The sequence below is a fragment of the Apus apus genome, chromosome 1 (genome assembly GCF_020740795.1).
Source record: "Apus apus isolate bApuApu2 chromosome 1, bApuApu2.pri.cur, whole genome shotgun sequence".
Classification (NCBI taxonomy): Eukaryota; Metazoa; Chordata; class Aves; order Apodiformes; family Apodidae; genus Apus; species Apus apus.
Window position 1 is genome coordinate 145,533,832 of NC_067282.1, and position 17,608 is coordinate 145,551,439.

At 44.4% G+C, this 17,608-nt stretch overlaps 1 protein-coding gene across 4 annotated transcripts in view; it reads right to left on the reverse strand.

Moving 5' to 3' along the window:
- Positions 1-9,904, reverse strand: part of AGK (acylglycerol kinase) — a 36,367-nt gene extending 26,463 nt beyond the window's left edge. Inside the window, exons 1-2 of one of the 4 annotated variants that reach the window (XM_051640753.1) lie at positions 9,694-9,904; positions 957-996 (exon numbers count right to left, since the gene is read on the reverse strand). In XM_051640753.1, the coding sequence (XP_051496713.1) occupies positions 957-996; positions 9,694-9,803 (150 nt within the window). In that variant the 5' untranslated portion in view covers positions 9,804-9,904. Of the gene's footprint in view, positions 1-956; positions 997-1,540; positions 1,678-9,693 lie in introns of those variants that run through there. The other 3 variants (XM_051640760.1, XM_051640748.1, XM_051640768.1) reach the window with 3 other exon arrangements.
- Between the last annotated feature and the right edge of the window lie 7,704 nt (positions 9,905-17,608).

The window sequence follows — 17,608 nt, forward strand, 5'->3', positions numbered from 1 at the left end:
AGAAAATTTCTTTGATGAGAAAAATAATTTTCACCATTCTTCTCAGGACCCAGTATATAGAAATGATGGGAGCAATGTTTCACCCTCCAAAATCTCGAAGACCTGGCACAGAGAAGCAGGTTTTGAATATACTTTATTTGTGGGGTGTGGAAAGACACAAAATCCTATGCCACATCACCACAGTAATCAGAGCCAGTAAGCAGTACCTGTGCAGGGATGCTAGCCAATGGCAGCAGCACTTGTGTCCCTGAAAGACTGCTTATTAAGGACAAGTTTTCTTTATGGGAATAGTACAGTACGGGAATTTGCTCATTGCTGGTTACCCAGATCACAAACTAGAAAATACAATAGTCAGTATACTCAGAGAATAACCATCCCTCTCTGAATAAGGAGCTTTCTTGTCAGTAATCGGTAAACGAGTTGTCTCCGTTAAGTTCCTAGTACACAGGTCCCCAAAGCCCTAGGTCAGTCATCTCACTTAGCACCCTTGATGAAGTCACTCAAGATGGAATAACCAAGGGCAAGGTCTCCAGCTGAGCAATAACATGAAGCAAGGTTTGCACTGCTTCTGCCCAGACTACACCTGTCGTGGTGGATCCAAGATTTCAGTCTCCTATCTTATCAAGAAATCACCTTCCTGCCAGAACTTCACAGGCACAGAGCAATTACACCTGCAGACATGGAGGTGTGGGTAGCTATAACAGTAACTAAGATTACCCCGACAAGAACACTGCACCACCCATCACAGCAGCAGTCACAGGGCACAAAAGGTTCAGCACCCCAGCTGCAGCCTGGAGGCCTCGTCCACCCTTTGGCACTTCAGCAAAAAGAACACAGATGGCATCATTATAAGGCTCATCACGTAGAGAGGGCCCGCTGGGAAAATCTCAGGAGCCCTGCACAACCAAGATAAGAGAGAGATTCTAATCGAACTTTATCACTTTAAACAGCATTACCTGGGCTTCTTGGCATGCAGCTCTTCGCAGCAGGTTATCGCTGTTAGGTAAGACAGAAAAGAGAGTGGTCATTAGGTTGTGTAAGTTTAAAACAATTTGCTCATTTTTAAAATGTAGGTACATACTCTTTTCTACATACTTCCACAGCACTAAACACAACTACAACAAAAACAAGTTATTTAAAACCCATTTAACACTTTAAGGATGAAACACAACCATTTAAGCACACATGCATAATTTTTTTTCTGCACGTGCACACAAACACCCTTTCTATAATAAAGAAAAGCAGAAAACAAAGACCAGGATGCCAAGTGTGCTGAAATTACATAAGCCATGAGACACTATATAACTGCTTTATTTTTCGAATGCAACATAATTGTGCTCCAGCTCTAAGGTGTGGGGTTTTTAAAATGTTAATATGCCCTGTTATTTACATGGAAGGTATGTATCATTCTTGCAGTACAGAAGGGATTTAGAGTACACTTAAACGTTAACTTCCACAGGCTAAAATCTCTGTGCATTATAATTGCAAGCATTCCTCTGCATCAGTTTCTAAGTCAAACACACGTCAATGCAGCACCTACCACCTTCCTAGGTCTGAGTAAGGCCTAAAGCAGTAACTCAGGTGAGAATCACACAATCCATCTAAATGAAGTTTAAAAATAAAGAAGGAAATATCAGCATGAGATATGCCGTTGATGGTCATTTCAGTAAGAAATCCCAGACTGATCCTTGTGCCTGTCATTGGTGACAGGCAGCACTAGCAAGGTGGCAGGCGGGATATTGTTGGCAACCAAACTGGAGACAGAGAAACTAAATAAGGAACAAAATTCAGCTCTTTCCCAGACCAAAAAATGCCCTGTTGGCCTTTGCAGACAAAAAATGGAAGGCAGTTCTGCAGAGCGCAAAGTCTTAACCTGTCCTCTAGGTAAATGACACTCCCCCTCCTTGCTAAAACAAAAACAACTCCTTCAGCTTTTCGCTGCCAATACCTAACGAGACAGTATATTATTGTCTCAAAGACAGCAAGTACAAAAAAACCCAATTATATTCAGCACATCAAAAAGAAAACACTACACCAATTAAAATTATTCAAGGCCAACCATGAAAAACAAGTGACTAGGAAGAAGCACACTGCTGCCACAAACTGTGGCTCATCAGGCCAAGTAATGCAATGGAAATGACAGGAGAGAAGGCAAGGCTTGGTCAGACCTCTGGACCCAAACATGAGTGCAATCTATTCAATTCCACAAGCTTATGCTATTCATCTGTCACTGAGCTATACAAGCTACTCTTTTTGACATCACCAAAAGGTGCTGCAAGGTACTAAAAGGAGAAGTAGGATGACTTCAGGTGCAATATAAAGTTGGGCCCTGCGAACATAATAACTATAGCAAAAAAGCCACTGATTTATTCTTAGTAATAACAAAAAGAAGAAGGAGGAATTATTCATATATATATATATACATATATATATATGTGAATAATACCTCACCAGGATAACAAGTAACTGGAGTGTCAAAAATAAATTTCCTCAGAGGCCTAAGCATGCTTTTAACTGCCACGTTTGTTTCTCAAAAGCAAAGGAATAAGTAATTTGTATTAAGCGCCTGAAATATTACTTAGAGGATCAACAGACTTGGTTTTGATTGCAGTAATATAATGAAAGCACACTAGTAAAAATAACTGTGTCTGCAAGGGTTTGTGTTCCAAGCTAAACAACACTGTCACAGCTAATTCCAGTTCAATCAAGGCAGCATGGCAGGCTAAGTCCACACTGCACTGCTGAGTGCACAAGCCCTCAGGTAGGGACTTTCTTTTCCTGCCCCATGACAACATGTTGCCAAAGCCAACAGAAATTTCAATATGTAAAGTTGAAATATTATGGGATCCCAAGAAAACCCCACTATCAAATGATAGCTGCGCAGCTGATATATTTGAGAACTGCTGTCCTAAACTGATTAACAAACTCTAGTCAAATCCATGTCATCTGTTTATTTCGTATGGATGCTATTTATTCAGAAGTTAAGCTGGGTCACACAGTCAGGCAGTATGTTTTCTGGTGTCCACAGCCTTATGTCACAGTGTTAATTGCCTTTAAAATGGAGTCCAGAACAACTTTTCAAATGCAACAAAAGGTACTGTGCTCTGTCACAACCTGCAAAGATCCTCAAAACAAGTGCCAAGGATGCAAGTTTGACTCAGCTCAACTGAGTCTTAACCGTAAAAATTAGACTTGACAGTTTTGATGTCAACATTTACGCTTATTTTCTCCTGCACTGAAGCATTCATACAGTCTACCCCAACACATATCCTTTTGGTGTCAAAGGGAAGGTTTAGGTTCCCAAACCAGAACTATATACTATCCACGAATTTGTAAGTGATTTGCCTCACCTTTTCAGTAGCACAGCACCCGGAACCCCATGCCATCGCAGCCATACTCACAGGATTCCCACTGATTCAACTAGAACACATTCCAAGTCATCTGAATTTAGGTCAAGGGTGCCCCAAGTTGGGCTTAAACACGCCAGGTAACAGGAACATTTTTAGTTTCTTAAAATGTTATGTCAACATATAACTATCTTTACATTTAACAAAAAAAAAACCAAGAAACACAAGTATACTCACAGGAGTGTACCTGTGAGAACAGCAGCCCTTTTCCTGTATCACAGCTCTTATCTCTACTCATCTCATATGACTCACCTACAGTACAATTGGGCTTGGAAGTCCCCTGTGGGTCATAACAACCAATAAATATAGCTAGAAAAATGTTTACAATAGCAAAATGGTAACTTCTTAAAATCTTCTGTCTTGGTATGTATCAGATTATCAATATATGGCTGTGTACCAACCACCAGAGAAGAAGATATTTCAATAATTTTTTTTTTATTTTTTTTTTTACTTTATTGACCAGTATTACATAGTAACAAAGCCTTTTCAACGACACTTTAACATGAGCAGGTGGAGGCTGAGGAAAACTGCTGAACTGCCTTAAAGAACACACAGAGATGTCTCCCGACTTGCTCCATATCCACAGCAAACTAAAAATCAATTTTTACTTTATGTTTTCCCTAACAGCTTACAGAAACAACCCCAGCCTTAAAGCAGAACAGACGTGCAGTATTGCATCTGCTGGCCAACCCAGGGCTGCCTTCCCACTGTGAGAATTAAGCACCGAAGAGCTTACCACTAGGCCAACTTCCTTAAACAGTAAAAAACTGGGAGACATTGAGGAATGAGCAGTGGAAGTGGGTTACAGAGAAAGAGGATGTCCTAAGATGAACCCATGGACAGAACTTTGACTAGTTTGACAAAGATATGAGTCAATCCTGCAAGGCCAGCAGCCACTGTAGTGCAGGAAGACTTACATCAAAGCAAGGAACCAATGCAGAAAGAAAGAAAGAGCCACTGTCCAGCTGTGTCAGGCTGCCAGAACACACCAGGCTGTGAGAGCACAACGTTTGTATGAGCTTGAACAGGGGCTGTTATGAGTTGTCTGCAACATCCCAGGCACAGGACTGGTGGCCACGGCTCCTGTCCGAAGTATTTCCATGTAGAATAGGGAATGAACAGCCTCACATATAAGCACACAAATCCACATAATTTAGTAGGTATGCTCTTCCAGCTGAGACTGCATCCTCTGCTCAAGAGCCAGCAGAGGCCAGGGCTTAAAGGGCAATTCCCACGATGAAAGGTCAGCCAGGGTGGAAGTGAACTCAACAAGAAGACAGCAAACTTGAACTGAAGAAGCTGCCAGAGGCCCACAGCTGCAGCAAGGGAAAGCCTTTGTCTTAGAGCCAACCAAAGCAATTCCCTTAAAAGTGACCATACTACAAATGTACAAAGAAGCTCAGGTGTGAGATCCCATTTTGAAAAGGGTTGTCAGCATTACATCTAAAACCACTAAGTACATTCAAGCAAGAAGCAGCCTAAAAACTCTCCAGTGCAGTGTCTGCATTGAAACACAGAGCTGTGTGAAGGAGAAACTTCATCAAAGCTGTCCATATAGGATCACCCCTCAAGAGCTATAATAGAACTCCTAAAAGAGATTTTATCTTAGCAGAGATCTTTTTGGCTGCTTCCAATACAGCAAGAGCACAGCATCCTCTTTGCTGGATATTAGCACTTACTTCCAGTTTGGCTTTGGAAGGGCATGAAAGAAAAATCTTAGTTTTCATCCGTTTTACCCAAGATTCAGAATCTATACACCCTTTTCTTTGGGAAAAAATCTTGATGAAATAAAGTCAGCCATTCAGGAAGTACATGCAGAAACATGACAAAGTGAGTTATCAGTTGGCAAACATGCAGAGACTAACACTCAATGACAGATAACAGTAACACTCAGATTAGTGGCAAGCAAAGTGTCTGGTCAGCATTTTCTATGGCAAAGTCAATACTTCAACAAATACAGAGTAAAACTGAGTATCTGAGGAGTCCACTGCTTCAGTACAACATGGAGGGCCCCCAGCCTGACAAAGTGATGATCACTTAACCAGTGACACCACTGTAACAGTCTGGCCAGATCTGACAATCAGTTAAGCTGATGTGCATCATGCCAGAGATGACATTTCTGATGATTTGATACAGCTGGTGACTCACTGAACCAACTGGTCATATAAAGAAAAGCAGCAGCTCCACTCAGGAAAGCTGATCCAGGACATAAGTGAGATGGACTTCCAAACTTGGCAGAAATTTAAAAACAATCACATGGTATCTTTATATGTAATCACCCTCACATGTATATGCTAAACAGAAGCAGTTTACTGTACATGAGCACATATCTGGCATTTTGCATACCCTCTAGGCTTTCATCTAGTATGTTAAATTCACTGTCCCTCATACCTTTAGTATGATATGCTACAGACTAAAATTATGTCAATACATGAATTCATGCAATCCAGAGAAATGAGAGGAAGACAATCACACGTGTGACAATACTGAGTTATTGTCTTACTTCTCTGATAGTACAAGATTATTTGCTATCCTAATTGCAAGACAATGGATTTGTAAAACATTTTATGAGAAAGAAAGGAATTTTAAGACTCACTAGGGGTTTTTAAGAATAGCAGTAAGGTTATTTGTAAGAATAGCAACAGCAGTTCAACCAGACATAATGCCTATCATTTTACACAAGAAAAACCTTTCCCACCTCCTGATAAACGTCTCTTTTGAAAAGGCACCTTCTGTTCTATTACATATTTAGAAGGGCTGAATCACAAATGGGGGAGGAAGAATCAGCACAAGGTTCCCTCTTTACTCTTCCCATTCATCCCAAAACCCCTTACTTTTACATCAGTCAGTATTTGAACAAACACCTCCAAAAATGAAAGACTAACACACTGATCCAGAAACTAAATGCTGCATTAAGAAAGTATCATACAAGACTGGGCTAAGAAGCTCTGTGACCTTTACAGTTATCGTCATCCATAACCTTTAGACTAACTTGGGGATGAACTGCGACACTCCAGTGCCCCTCTCTCCTCTACAGCCTGTGGAGCACAAGGGCGTCCACATCAGACGCCATGTCACAGTTGCAGGGTTCAGGAGGGGACACCCGGGTCCATTACCAGGCAGGGAAGAGAAACCAGGACCAAGTCTGAAAAAGAAAACATTCTTCTTGTCCATATTTGTTCATGCAACATCCTCCAAAGTCTTAAGGAAGTACTCCAGAGCTCTTCTGTCCCTATGGGCACATAGAGTCTGACTACAGAAGAGTTGCCATTTATTTGCAGGACAGACAGTTATTTACAACAGCTCCACTTAATGCAGGCATTGTAGCCTCTGCATCCCAAAGAAGAATCAAACTTGAGAAGTCAAAAAAGGCAGATTATCTTCTCCTTGCAAGAGAAATATCTTAGAAAATCCTCAAGGATGGAAAAGCCAAGAAGACAGATGCAGGATGGGAAACAAAAATTTCTTCAGCTGCAAATAAACAAGCAACATCTCAGACAGCTAATTCCAAGAATTCAGAGATTAATCTGAACTGATGCTCTCCCAAAGCAAGCCCCTTCGTCAGAAACTCCAGCAATGCCAGAAATGGAAGCACAGGACTTCACTAAACCTTTAATCTGTTCTAAAAGGGCAAATACAAGCCTAGCCAAGTATGCCTCATGCATGGTAATTTAGCCACTGATGTCAATACCATCAAGCCTCACAGCCAACACAGCCATACACGCTTCCCTCATTAACCCCTTCAAGTGCAGCCTGCAGCAGTTTGTGCATGGGGTAAAAAGGCACCTCCCATGCTTCCCAGCATAACTGGTACATAAAGAGAGAACCTGGGGAGAGGGCACGTACCAAAAAAAACCCAACCCATCAAAAGCCATTACAGCATTCGGAGGCAAAACAAGCTGCAGAGAGGGATCCTGGCCTATTGCCTGCTGTCCAGCAGCCACAAGGTAAGGACTTCACTGGACACAAAGTGTCACAAAAGCTAAACGCTTGCCATCATGTCACTCCGTTTTTCTATTCCCTGGCTAAAACAATTCTCCACAGAGAAACGGCTAAATGGTTGTCACTTTTTTCAAGCAGTATTTACATCTCTGAAAACCGTACTTTACAGCTGAGTTTCAGTCTACATCAAAGTCACCCAGAGCTATTTGTCATCGCAGGATACCCTACCTTGCATTTCCAATGTCTGGTAAGGAAACACTGTATTTTCCCTTACAGATAAAAGAGGAGATTGAAGAATGGTATGTTTAAACATTTTTTTTTCCCCCACTGCATCATCTGGGTTAAAGCATCCTGCTTACCCTTGGTGCAAATAACCTCTGAGCACTGAAATTTAAATAACAAAAGTTTCTTCTCTGTTTGTTTGCCTTTCATATTTTCCTTCTTATTCACTACCATATCACCCACGGTAAGCTTCATGTTTTCCAGGATCATAGTGTGTCCTCACAGTTACTGCACAGGAAACCAATACAGCTAAAAGCAACAGTACAGAGGCACACAAATTCACAGAAGCAACACACATAAAGGGAAGACTGATTGTATCTGACGCTGCTCCTAGGCCTCCTCAAGTGCCCACTCGCCATATGTATAAGAAGCAGATATAGTATTTTTCGTAATGCTCCATTTTAGTGGCTTTCTACAGTACCAGGCTTGACTCGGCTGTCATTAGTATCTGTGGCAACAGAAAGCAGTGAAGAGGCCACCTACATAACCAGGGTACTTGGGGAGGTCACAGGCTGCTCTGCTCCATCAGCCAGCCCCTCATATGAATGTCAAGCAACTTCTTCCTCCTCGTTTTGTACATTAAGTTCATTCTTTTGGCTAAGAGTTACTTAGAATGACAAAACTTCAAACACTCAGTTACATCTTGCTACTGAATTCAAAGATCAAGTCATCAGAGGGAAAAGCAGAAAGCAAGCCCAAGGATCCACTGACAATGCACAAAGGCATAAAAAAACCCCAACACGTTTAGCACAAATACTTCTGTTTACAACACAGCTGTACAATATCTACTTCTTTCTGTCTGCTGTTCCCTGCAGAAATACACGTAAAACCATGACCTTGTTACCACCACTTAAACACAGTTATTCTTCATCTTACTACTGCCTGCGCTTCAAGAGAAAGAGCACGGAGGGAAAGGTTTTTTTGCTGCTTGCCCTGCAGTCAAATGACCCTTAGTGCTTCAGGTAAGAAGTATGCAACTAAAGCAGATGTAGCATTCAAAACAAAGACTGACTTAATGTTAAAGTCTCCAGGCAAAAGCAAATAAAGAAGGGAACTATAACAGACAACATCAACAGATTTATTTTCCTAAGTTTTCCACTGAGGTTTGGGAGCATTTTGATGTAAGCAGAAAAGAACACTGCTAAAAATCATGACTTAACAATTAAAAAGACGTTAAGACAGTGACTGAATAACAGGAGCCCCAAAAGCAAGAATTCTTAAAAATTATTTGACTATGCCTGCATTTTAGTCAAATGTATTAACCATAATCTTAAAGGACAAGGATTAAAATATAAGCCTAGCTATTTAAAACTTGTGAAGGAGCATTTTGCTTACTGTAAGGAACGTTTGCTCCAGAAAGAGTGGAAATGACACCCTGCTAGGTATGCTTACACTAGGAGCGCTGCTGCTGCTGCTGCTGCTGCAGGCGACAGCGGGTGCCAGCAGCCAAGCAGACACACCAGGGAGGCAGAGCCCACCGCCACTGCTGGGGTCGTGCCTCAAGAAGAGCCCAAGTATTCATGCAACAGATACCTGGCACCTCCCATCAGGCGTACGGCACCATTACAAGAGCCGAAGGAGGCGGGACAACCCACGGGCAGGGCGCTGGGACGGTCGCCTCCCGCCCAGGAAGGAAGGAAGGGGCTTCCCCTCAGCCTGGCACCCGCCGCCCCAGCTGCGGGGGCAGGGCCTCCGGCTCCCTTCCTGCTCACAACACCGGCTCATGCCGAGGGCAGGCCCCTGGGTGGCGGCACCTTAATTTAAGTTAGAAGGGAGAAACCTTTCTCCCCCCCCCAGCAGGCCCCAACACTGTCTCAGCCCGGCTGACAACACTTCTGCTGGAAACCACCGCCCGCACCAGCGCCGACCTTCGCACAAGGCCGGGGCGGGAAGTCACAACATGTCACCGAGCCCTCCGCAGCGCACGGCTGCTGCCGGGGCGGGGCAGCTCCCCCCGCCGCACCGGGGCCTGCCGGGCGCACACGGCAGCGCAGCCCGGGCAGCCGGGGCCGGCGGGGCCGCGCTCTCCCGCCGCCCCCGCCCCGGCCCGGCCGGCAGTTACCAGTGCTTCCCGTAGAGCCAGCTCCCGCCCCAGCTCAGCAGGCAGACCCCGAACGTCGTTTTCTTCCAGTGGTTCCGCAGGGTGCGCAGGACTTTGGCCGCCCCGGCCATGCCGCCCGCGGCAACCCGGCCGCCCCTCCGCCTGGCCCGGCCCGGCCCGTCCCGGCGGCGGGAACCGGCGGGAACCGACGCGCCGCCGCTGCCGCCGCCCAGTCGGGCTCGGCTGGAAGCGGCTTCCCCGGCCCTGGCGTTCCGCGCCCCGGCGCCCCGGATCCGGCCCCGCCTCCGGGGGGGGTCGGGGGGGCTGTGCCGACCCCGCCGGGCCGGGCCCGGGCAGCACGTCGGGCTTGGGGCTGAGGGGTCTTCTCCCCCGACCGTGTCACTGCACGCCTGGCTTGGGCCTCAGGTGCGCGCCGGGCACCCTGCCTCGATTTCATCGGCTCCCAACATCACTTCGGTTGGAAAAGATCTGTAGGACCATCAGGTCCAGCCATCAGCCTGGTACCGAGCCTCGCGCTGCCAAGACCACCACTAAAGCATCTCCCTAACAGCGCGTCTGCGCGCCTTTCACATACTGCCAGGGATGGTGACTCCACCGCTTCCCGGGGCGGCCTGTTCCAGCGCCTGGCAACCCTTTCAGTGAAGAATTTTTTCCTAATATCCAATCTAAACCTCCTCTGGCACAACTTGAGGTTATTTCCTCTTGCTCTGTCGCTTGTTACTTGGGAGAAGAGACCAGCCCCCAGCTCACTACGACCTCCTTTCAGGCAGCTGCAGAGAGCAATGAGGTCTCCCCTCGGCCTCCTTTTCTCCAGATCAAACAATCCCAGTTCCCTCAGCTGCTCCTTGTAAGGCTTGTGCTCTAGACCCTTCACCATCTTCGTTGCCCTTCTTTGGACACCCTCCAGCACTTCTCGTAGGGCGGGGGCACAAAACCGAACACGGTGTTTGAGATGCAGCCTCACCAGTGCTGGGTACAGACAGAATTTTTAAAACTATGAGGAAAAAGCTCCAACAAGCAAAAAACCCACAACAAACCCCAAAAATCAACTAAGGAGAAGTGTTTTCCTAGCCACTCATGTTCTGGCCCTCACAGCCTCTCTGGTCATCCTCCAGCCTACCAGGTAACCCACAGCCATGGGCTCTGGCAGCAAGCCCCAGCTACCACTCGAACCAAGGGGAGCAGGAGGATTTCTGCCTGACAAAGGACAGAAGCAAATAGGTGGGTTTTCACACTGATAGAAACATCAAAGGTGCTCCCCCCAAAAAAAAACAAACAAAAATATTTCTGAAGGTTCATCTAGAAGAACTGTTGGCAAGAAGCACCTGGGCTTCGCTGTTTCGGTCCCACCAATGGGGTGACCACATGCACTAAGAGAAGTGTTTCCAACCATGCATGGAGACAAGACCATCATCGAAAGGATACCAAGCAGCCAGTGAACAGCACCAACATTCTGCCAGGGAAAAGCAGAGACGTCACCAAGTGGCAAGATGAGACCTCATGATGGGAAAAGCTTTGGGACAACGTAGTCATGGTGGCCTCTTCTACTGCTAACTCAGGCCATGTCTTTCCCTGATGCCTGAAAGATGGTGAGAAGCCTCAGAGATCTCACAAAAGTGCCAAGTGGAGGCACATGTAGCTAATATTCAAAGAGACCCTGCCCTGTGAGGAAGGAAGAGAGATGGTGGGTTATATAAAATAACGCATTGGCTACGTAAGTGGTGTGAGCAACACTGCTTCTGCAGACCATTGGCTTCCTCTTGACAGGAACCCAAGCTTGCAGGCTCAGGACAACAAGGATGCAGTTTGGCAGGGGCCAGTAGGTTAGAATAATGAAATAATGCTGGACAGAAATTTTATTTGAGAATGTTGCTAAAACGCCATTTTCAGCAAAATCCGAACATCGACACAAATGTCAAAGTCAATAAAATACCTTTTCTGTAAAAAACTTCCACAAATCCTTCTGCTTAGTGATGTCTGGATGGGATGCATGAAGCCCCATAGGGGTCTCCAGGAATGCAAAGTCTGCTCTGCATGAAACAACTTGATGCAGAAGATGGTCCAGAAGACTCTCAGCTGTTAGTGATAAAGAATGCAGATAAAACCCTGTGGATTAATTTCCCTACTATGCTTTGGGTTTTCTTTTCCCTTCATTTTGTGGAGTAGGAGGTTTGGGATTTGTTTTTCTAAGAAAAACATTAAATTATCAGCTCCTGATAAATATTTCAGGCACATCCAATAGCCATGTCTTCCAACCTAAATATCCCAGGTTCATCTGTCCAGTGCATCTCAGTGTGCTGAGTACATGCACTTGATGAGCTGCTGAATATTCCAGGTGGTGTGGAGTGATTAAATGTCCTACCTTTTTTTTTTTTTTTTTTTTTTTTTATGTTGTCCTTTTTTGTGAGGTTTCAGGTGGTGTGGCCAACTGCTAATAGGGACGATAGCAACAGATACTACTATCTATCTTATCCTGCTTTCCTTTGCTTATTAAAAGATTTCATGCTGCTAAATACTTTTCAAATTTTTAATTCTCATGAGGTGCCACAAATATTTTACGAGCACCTGTAACTTCTTATTTCACAACCAAGCCTGAGTGCAGTTGTGTTGATTAACAATGCTTCTAAAACAAGTTTGAATTTTTAAAATAAAGCCCTTTTGCATGTCAAAACATGTTTGAAGCAGTCAGAAAAATGCTTAAATGTATTAAAATGCATGAATATATCTAAAATGGCCAAATGGAAATTTTCCTGAGTACATCTGTGTGAAAATATATCAGAGTTAGTATATATGAGAAATTTTAGTTTAAATACTGGTTGACTTTCAACATCTGTAGCAGAGAAGCTTGGCCCTGCTCTGAGCAGGGTGGCTGGACTGATTGAGCTCTAGAGGTCCTGTCCCACCTCATCCATTCTGGAATCGTGTGATGTTACCTGAGAATTTGGGCTAGTGATTTTGAGATGGGGCTTTTCAATGAGAACTGCCCTTAGAAGAAAGAAGTGCTGCAGAAAATGACAGATTGTGCACTTTTCTCATTACCTGCCTTTACTTAGGATGCAGAGTCTATTCCAAAATGCCTCCTGGCAAATACACGTCCTAGTTTTTAGCTGTGGCCATCTGATCACCCTCAAGGTAGATTACACCTGCTGTGCTGCTGCATGTACCAGGTACTTCCCTTTTAGTTTTCCTAGTTTTCTACTTGTCAAATCAATAGAAGTAGGTATTAGAGTATGTGCAATGGAAAATGAGAGGATGAAGAGCTGATCTCGAACATCCTCTAGATTCTGTACTGTAGTCAATCTTTAGGCCAAGGAAAACGGCAGCTGACTTCTACAGAAACCTGCTCAGAGGAGGCTGGAAGATGTGCTTTGTTTTCTTATGGTTGCTAGATGGTTTGTGTAAAAAAGTGTCATCCAAAAAGCCCTTCTGCAACTCTAATACTTGACTGGGCATGTGTCACCTAAAATTATCACAAATTGTTTGTAAAGACAGGTGAGTGCCTCATGCTGGTTACTCATTTCAGACCCATTTTTGAAGAGCAATTTTTTAATCATCCTGTCTCTACTATCAATGCCAAGCCTGTTAGCAGAAGAAGCCTCAGATGCATAACCATTCTTCAGGGACATACTTGTTTGTAACTTGAGGAAAGTTATCTGCTTGGCCATCTCGGTTCTCTTCTTATCTAGAGAATATGAGTGAAACAGTAGAGAAAATTTTCTCTAATGCTTGGCAATGCCCTACAACTGACAGTGATTTAGTCTCCTTTTTTGTCCAGCACAGTCTGTCTTCAAGTCCTCATTTCAGCTAACTCATCTGTGTTGCTGTTTTTCTCTCGTGGTCCTTTCTCTGGGAATGGGATTGAACATCAGTAATTTTACTGAAGACACTAGTTTCATTACTTGGTATATACTTTTGAGTGGGACCTTCAAAATCGGGAACAGAGGTCCTGTTTACAGCCACCACGTAGTGCTAGTGGGGCTTTATTAACAATCATGGTCTGAGAGCTAAATCTGGCCATGTGGTCTACAGCTCACTGCAGGGGAGTTGGACTAATTGACCTTTAAAGGTCCCTTCCAACACAAACCATTCTACTATTCTATGATATAGCTGAACTAGATGACCCCATCCTACACCTCCAGTAAGTTCTGTATCAGCACTGTTCAAGGGCAGAGGAGTTTTTACATGATGGGATATGTGCCTGTGTGTGCATAAGAGAAAGGGACATCCCCCATCCAGCATAGTCACTCTGTTGGCTTTAGAGCAACTGGGAATAGAGACCTGCCAGCCTGCTGGGTGTCCTGGCGTTTGTGACTCAGCTCAGGAGGGGCTGAGGGTATCAACAGCAGTGCAGACAACTCTGTCTCCTGCCACCTTGGTGATCCTGTTGTCCGGTGCTTCCTTACAAGTAAAATGCAAACAGACGCTTGTAATGCAAAGAGACCCAATTCACTGCTCTGTAGGAGCTGCCTGTTTTCCATACCAATGTCTGTGCTCCTGCCAGACCAAGGCAGCATTGTTGCTGGTTGTCGTCTGTCCCCTGCCCCCTCCCCTCTCCTTTTACACATGGTTAACATCACTGTGGCCAGAGGAGGTGAGCATCTTCACTCAACCTATTGTGCAGCTGATGAGAAAAAACCCAGCCTCTAAATCTTTCCATGTTTCCAGCCCAGCTGGGGAGGTTATTACAATTTGCTTTGCTTTAATTCCACAACACCTGCACTCCAAGTGTGATTTAAGGTGGGAAAGAGCACTTTTCCTTAGTGGATGGGAGCTGGACCGACACATAAGGCTGCAGGATGGAAGCTCCAGTCTTGCAGGCACATCTAATCCACCTCCAGCTTTTCTCTCCCCACAAGCTGTGGGCAGAGGGTGGGCTGCAGAGAGAGTTCTTTCTCTCTGTGTCCAGAGGGCTCCTGTGCTAGATTAAATCTCTAATGGGCTTCCCAGGCACTGTTTCTCTGCTCTGTTCTCCAGGTTTTGTGTCCAGGGCCTGAAGCAATTGTTCCACCCCGTGTCCTAGGTTGCTCTCCGTACCACTCCTGGCCACCGTTCTCTGTAGCAGAGGGGAGTGCTGCAGCCTCTGAAGCTAATCAGAGAAAGTTCCAGCCTTTGAGAGCAGAGAAAGTTCATGATGGATTCTCTTGCCCTCGTTTCCAGCTCTGCCTGGAGGTGCAAGTCCCCGGGGTAGTTACATCTGCTCCACTGGCTTGGGGAAAGATCTGAATCACACTGGCAGGGTTTTTGGTTAGGTAACTCAGAGAAAATCTGCATGAGAATAATCTCTCCCCTTCCTTCCCCTCCACCCACTTCCTTGGCTCTTCTGTAAGCAGAGCACGACACCAGTTTCACCCTCCCTAGAAGGAAACTCAGGACCATGCCTGGCTTATTTCTGCAGCAAACCCCACCACCTTTACACCGTTATACCCGGCCCCCTCTTTCTACAACTGAACTACTACACAGAAATATTCCCTCATTCTCAGAGTTTATTAACCTTTTTTCCAAGGGAATGAATAGAAATATTCACAGCTTTTGAGCAGCAGCAGAAACCCATTAAATTGCTCTGTGGCAATCTTGCCAGTACCTTGTTCCTTTAGCAGAGACCCATTTCAGGAGGCTCTGTGCTCACTCCCAACCTATTTGGATTCAGTCAATGCAGATGTCACTGAGACATTAGCGTGGGCAGCCCTGGACCCTAAGTCTTAACTGGAGCAGGGCAACAGGCAAAAATGTGTCTCATTTTGTGGTCCCACAGCTGGCCAGAGGTATCAAGTAATTCTCAGCACCAGTTAGATCTCCTTTGGATCTGCTCCAAGTGAAGAAGCAAGGACAGTCCTCTGGGAATGGAATGATCCATTCACCCAGCAGCACAAAGCCCCACAGAAAAGTCTGTAGCACATCCTATGCTAATACCAGCTGCTCTACACTGTGCTTTTCAGTGAAGGTCTCGGTGAGAGCTACGCCAAGGACACCAGTTTTGTTACTGGTACAGGTTCCTACCCTTAAGAAAGTTCTGCTCACCAAGGCTAAGGTCAGCCACCTCTGAGCTGGTGCTGTTACTGCTGCTACATATGAAGGGACTCTGCACTGGAAATAATGTGATAGAGGAAGGGATGTGCATACCTCTCATAGCAGCATCTATTGGGAAGGGACGCAGCCACCATCCAGCATAATCTAACCTCTCCTGAGCTATATATCTGCAAGCAGGTATTTCCAGTTGCACAGACAACCTCAGAGTGGGTGATGTGATGTCTGAGAATCTCCACTGCGGAATTTGGCATCTGACAGAGATTAATACTCTTTGTTTAATAAATAAATAAAAATAAGACAATTTGTATTCTCTCCATTTATCCCTCTTAAACAGCTGGATGAGAAAGAAAGAAATTAAGGCTTTTATACTGTTTTTTGATTCCACTGCATCCAGAAATATGATGTTGCATACTACTTACCTATGTTTACATTAAATAGCACCTACCTGAAAATCTAGCTGCTGGCATTACCATCCTGATTACATCTAGAGCCAGATTATCTTATATTTAGAAGAGCTCCTGAAAACTACCAATACATCTGTAGCAAGGATTCATTTTTCAGCGAGGCAGTGACATCCCAATCTATGGACCAGATGGAGTAGGGCCTTGGGCATTTGTAATCAAAGAGCAACAGCTACAGCTTGAAGGAAAGAGAGATTCCCAGTTGGGTTCCTGTTAAATGCTTCTATTTGCATTTTGTTTTGACTGAATTGTGTGCATCACCATGGCCCACTGAACACATCTGGGTGACATCTTAGATTGCACAGCCAGCACATTACTGTATTTGCTCAAAGTTTCACTTCTTCCAAAGTCAGTGGCAGTGCTCTGTGACGGCAAATTGCTTTCCTCCTTGTCCTTAGGTGGTGTTGGGGGAACAACAGAATGAGTCGCAGGCAAAGGCAGGCTGAGACAATCCATCACTGTAATGACAAACCACTCCCATTCCTCTTCAGCAAAATAACTTGTGTAGAAGCTAGAAGATTAATCTGGCTTGGATTCTGGAGCACAAAATATAGCCACTTAGGAAAAGTATAATCCTGCTGAGTTACTAGAGATTGGTCTGGTTCTGTTCCTGACAAATGAGATATCCCACATCTAACAATTCATAACCTCCGCTTTTGAATTGTTACTGGTCATTTAAGCAGTTTGTGAAATAAAGTTCCTAATGTTTTCAGGTGTCAGTGAATGCATAACTGTTACTTTGATTTATTTTTTTTAATTTGTCAAATTAGAATAAAATCTGATTTTCTGCTTTTTAATAGTCTCCCAGCTTTCAACTATTCAACTATTTCAACTATCCCTTGAAAGAAAAAAAAAAGTTTCTGGACTTACAGTCCTGTCATATATTCCATTTCATCAGGTGGTGGAAGTCATCTGGGAGTTCTTCCAAACATGTTTTCAGTATAAACACTGTATCATTTTTAGCAAATATAATTCAGCAGGGTCTTGGCTAGTTTGGGTTTTGTACAGTTTCACATTGCATTTATCTTCCAGAGACTTACCCAGAAATATGGTTTTAAATATGGCTGTTGTTATTCTCTTGTTATTGCTTGACATGCTAATTATGACACAGGCATTGCTTTTGAATTCCACATAGTTTCTTTCATTGCATCCAGCATGTTTTCTTTTCCCATCACATTGTGATCTGGTGTCAGTTCAAAGACTGGCTTTGCTTTTTATGTTGTTTAGACATTCCTTCCACTTAATTGGTGTCTTTAAGGATCTATTTTAAGATGATCCTGAGAGCAGTGTAAGACTCTCGGACTTGACTAGGCTAGATTAGAACACCCTGGTATTCTACGTTAAATAAAAGTGGTTTGAGCCACAGTTACTCTCCAAATGCACCAGCGTTATTGACTCCATTTCTATTACATCTTCCCTCACTTTGT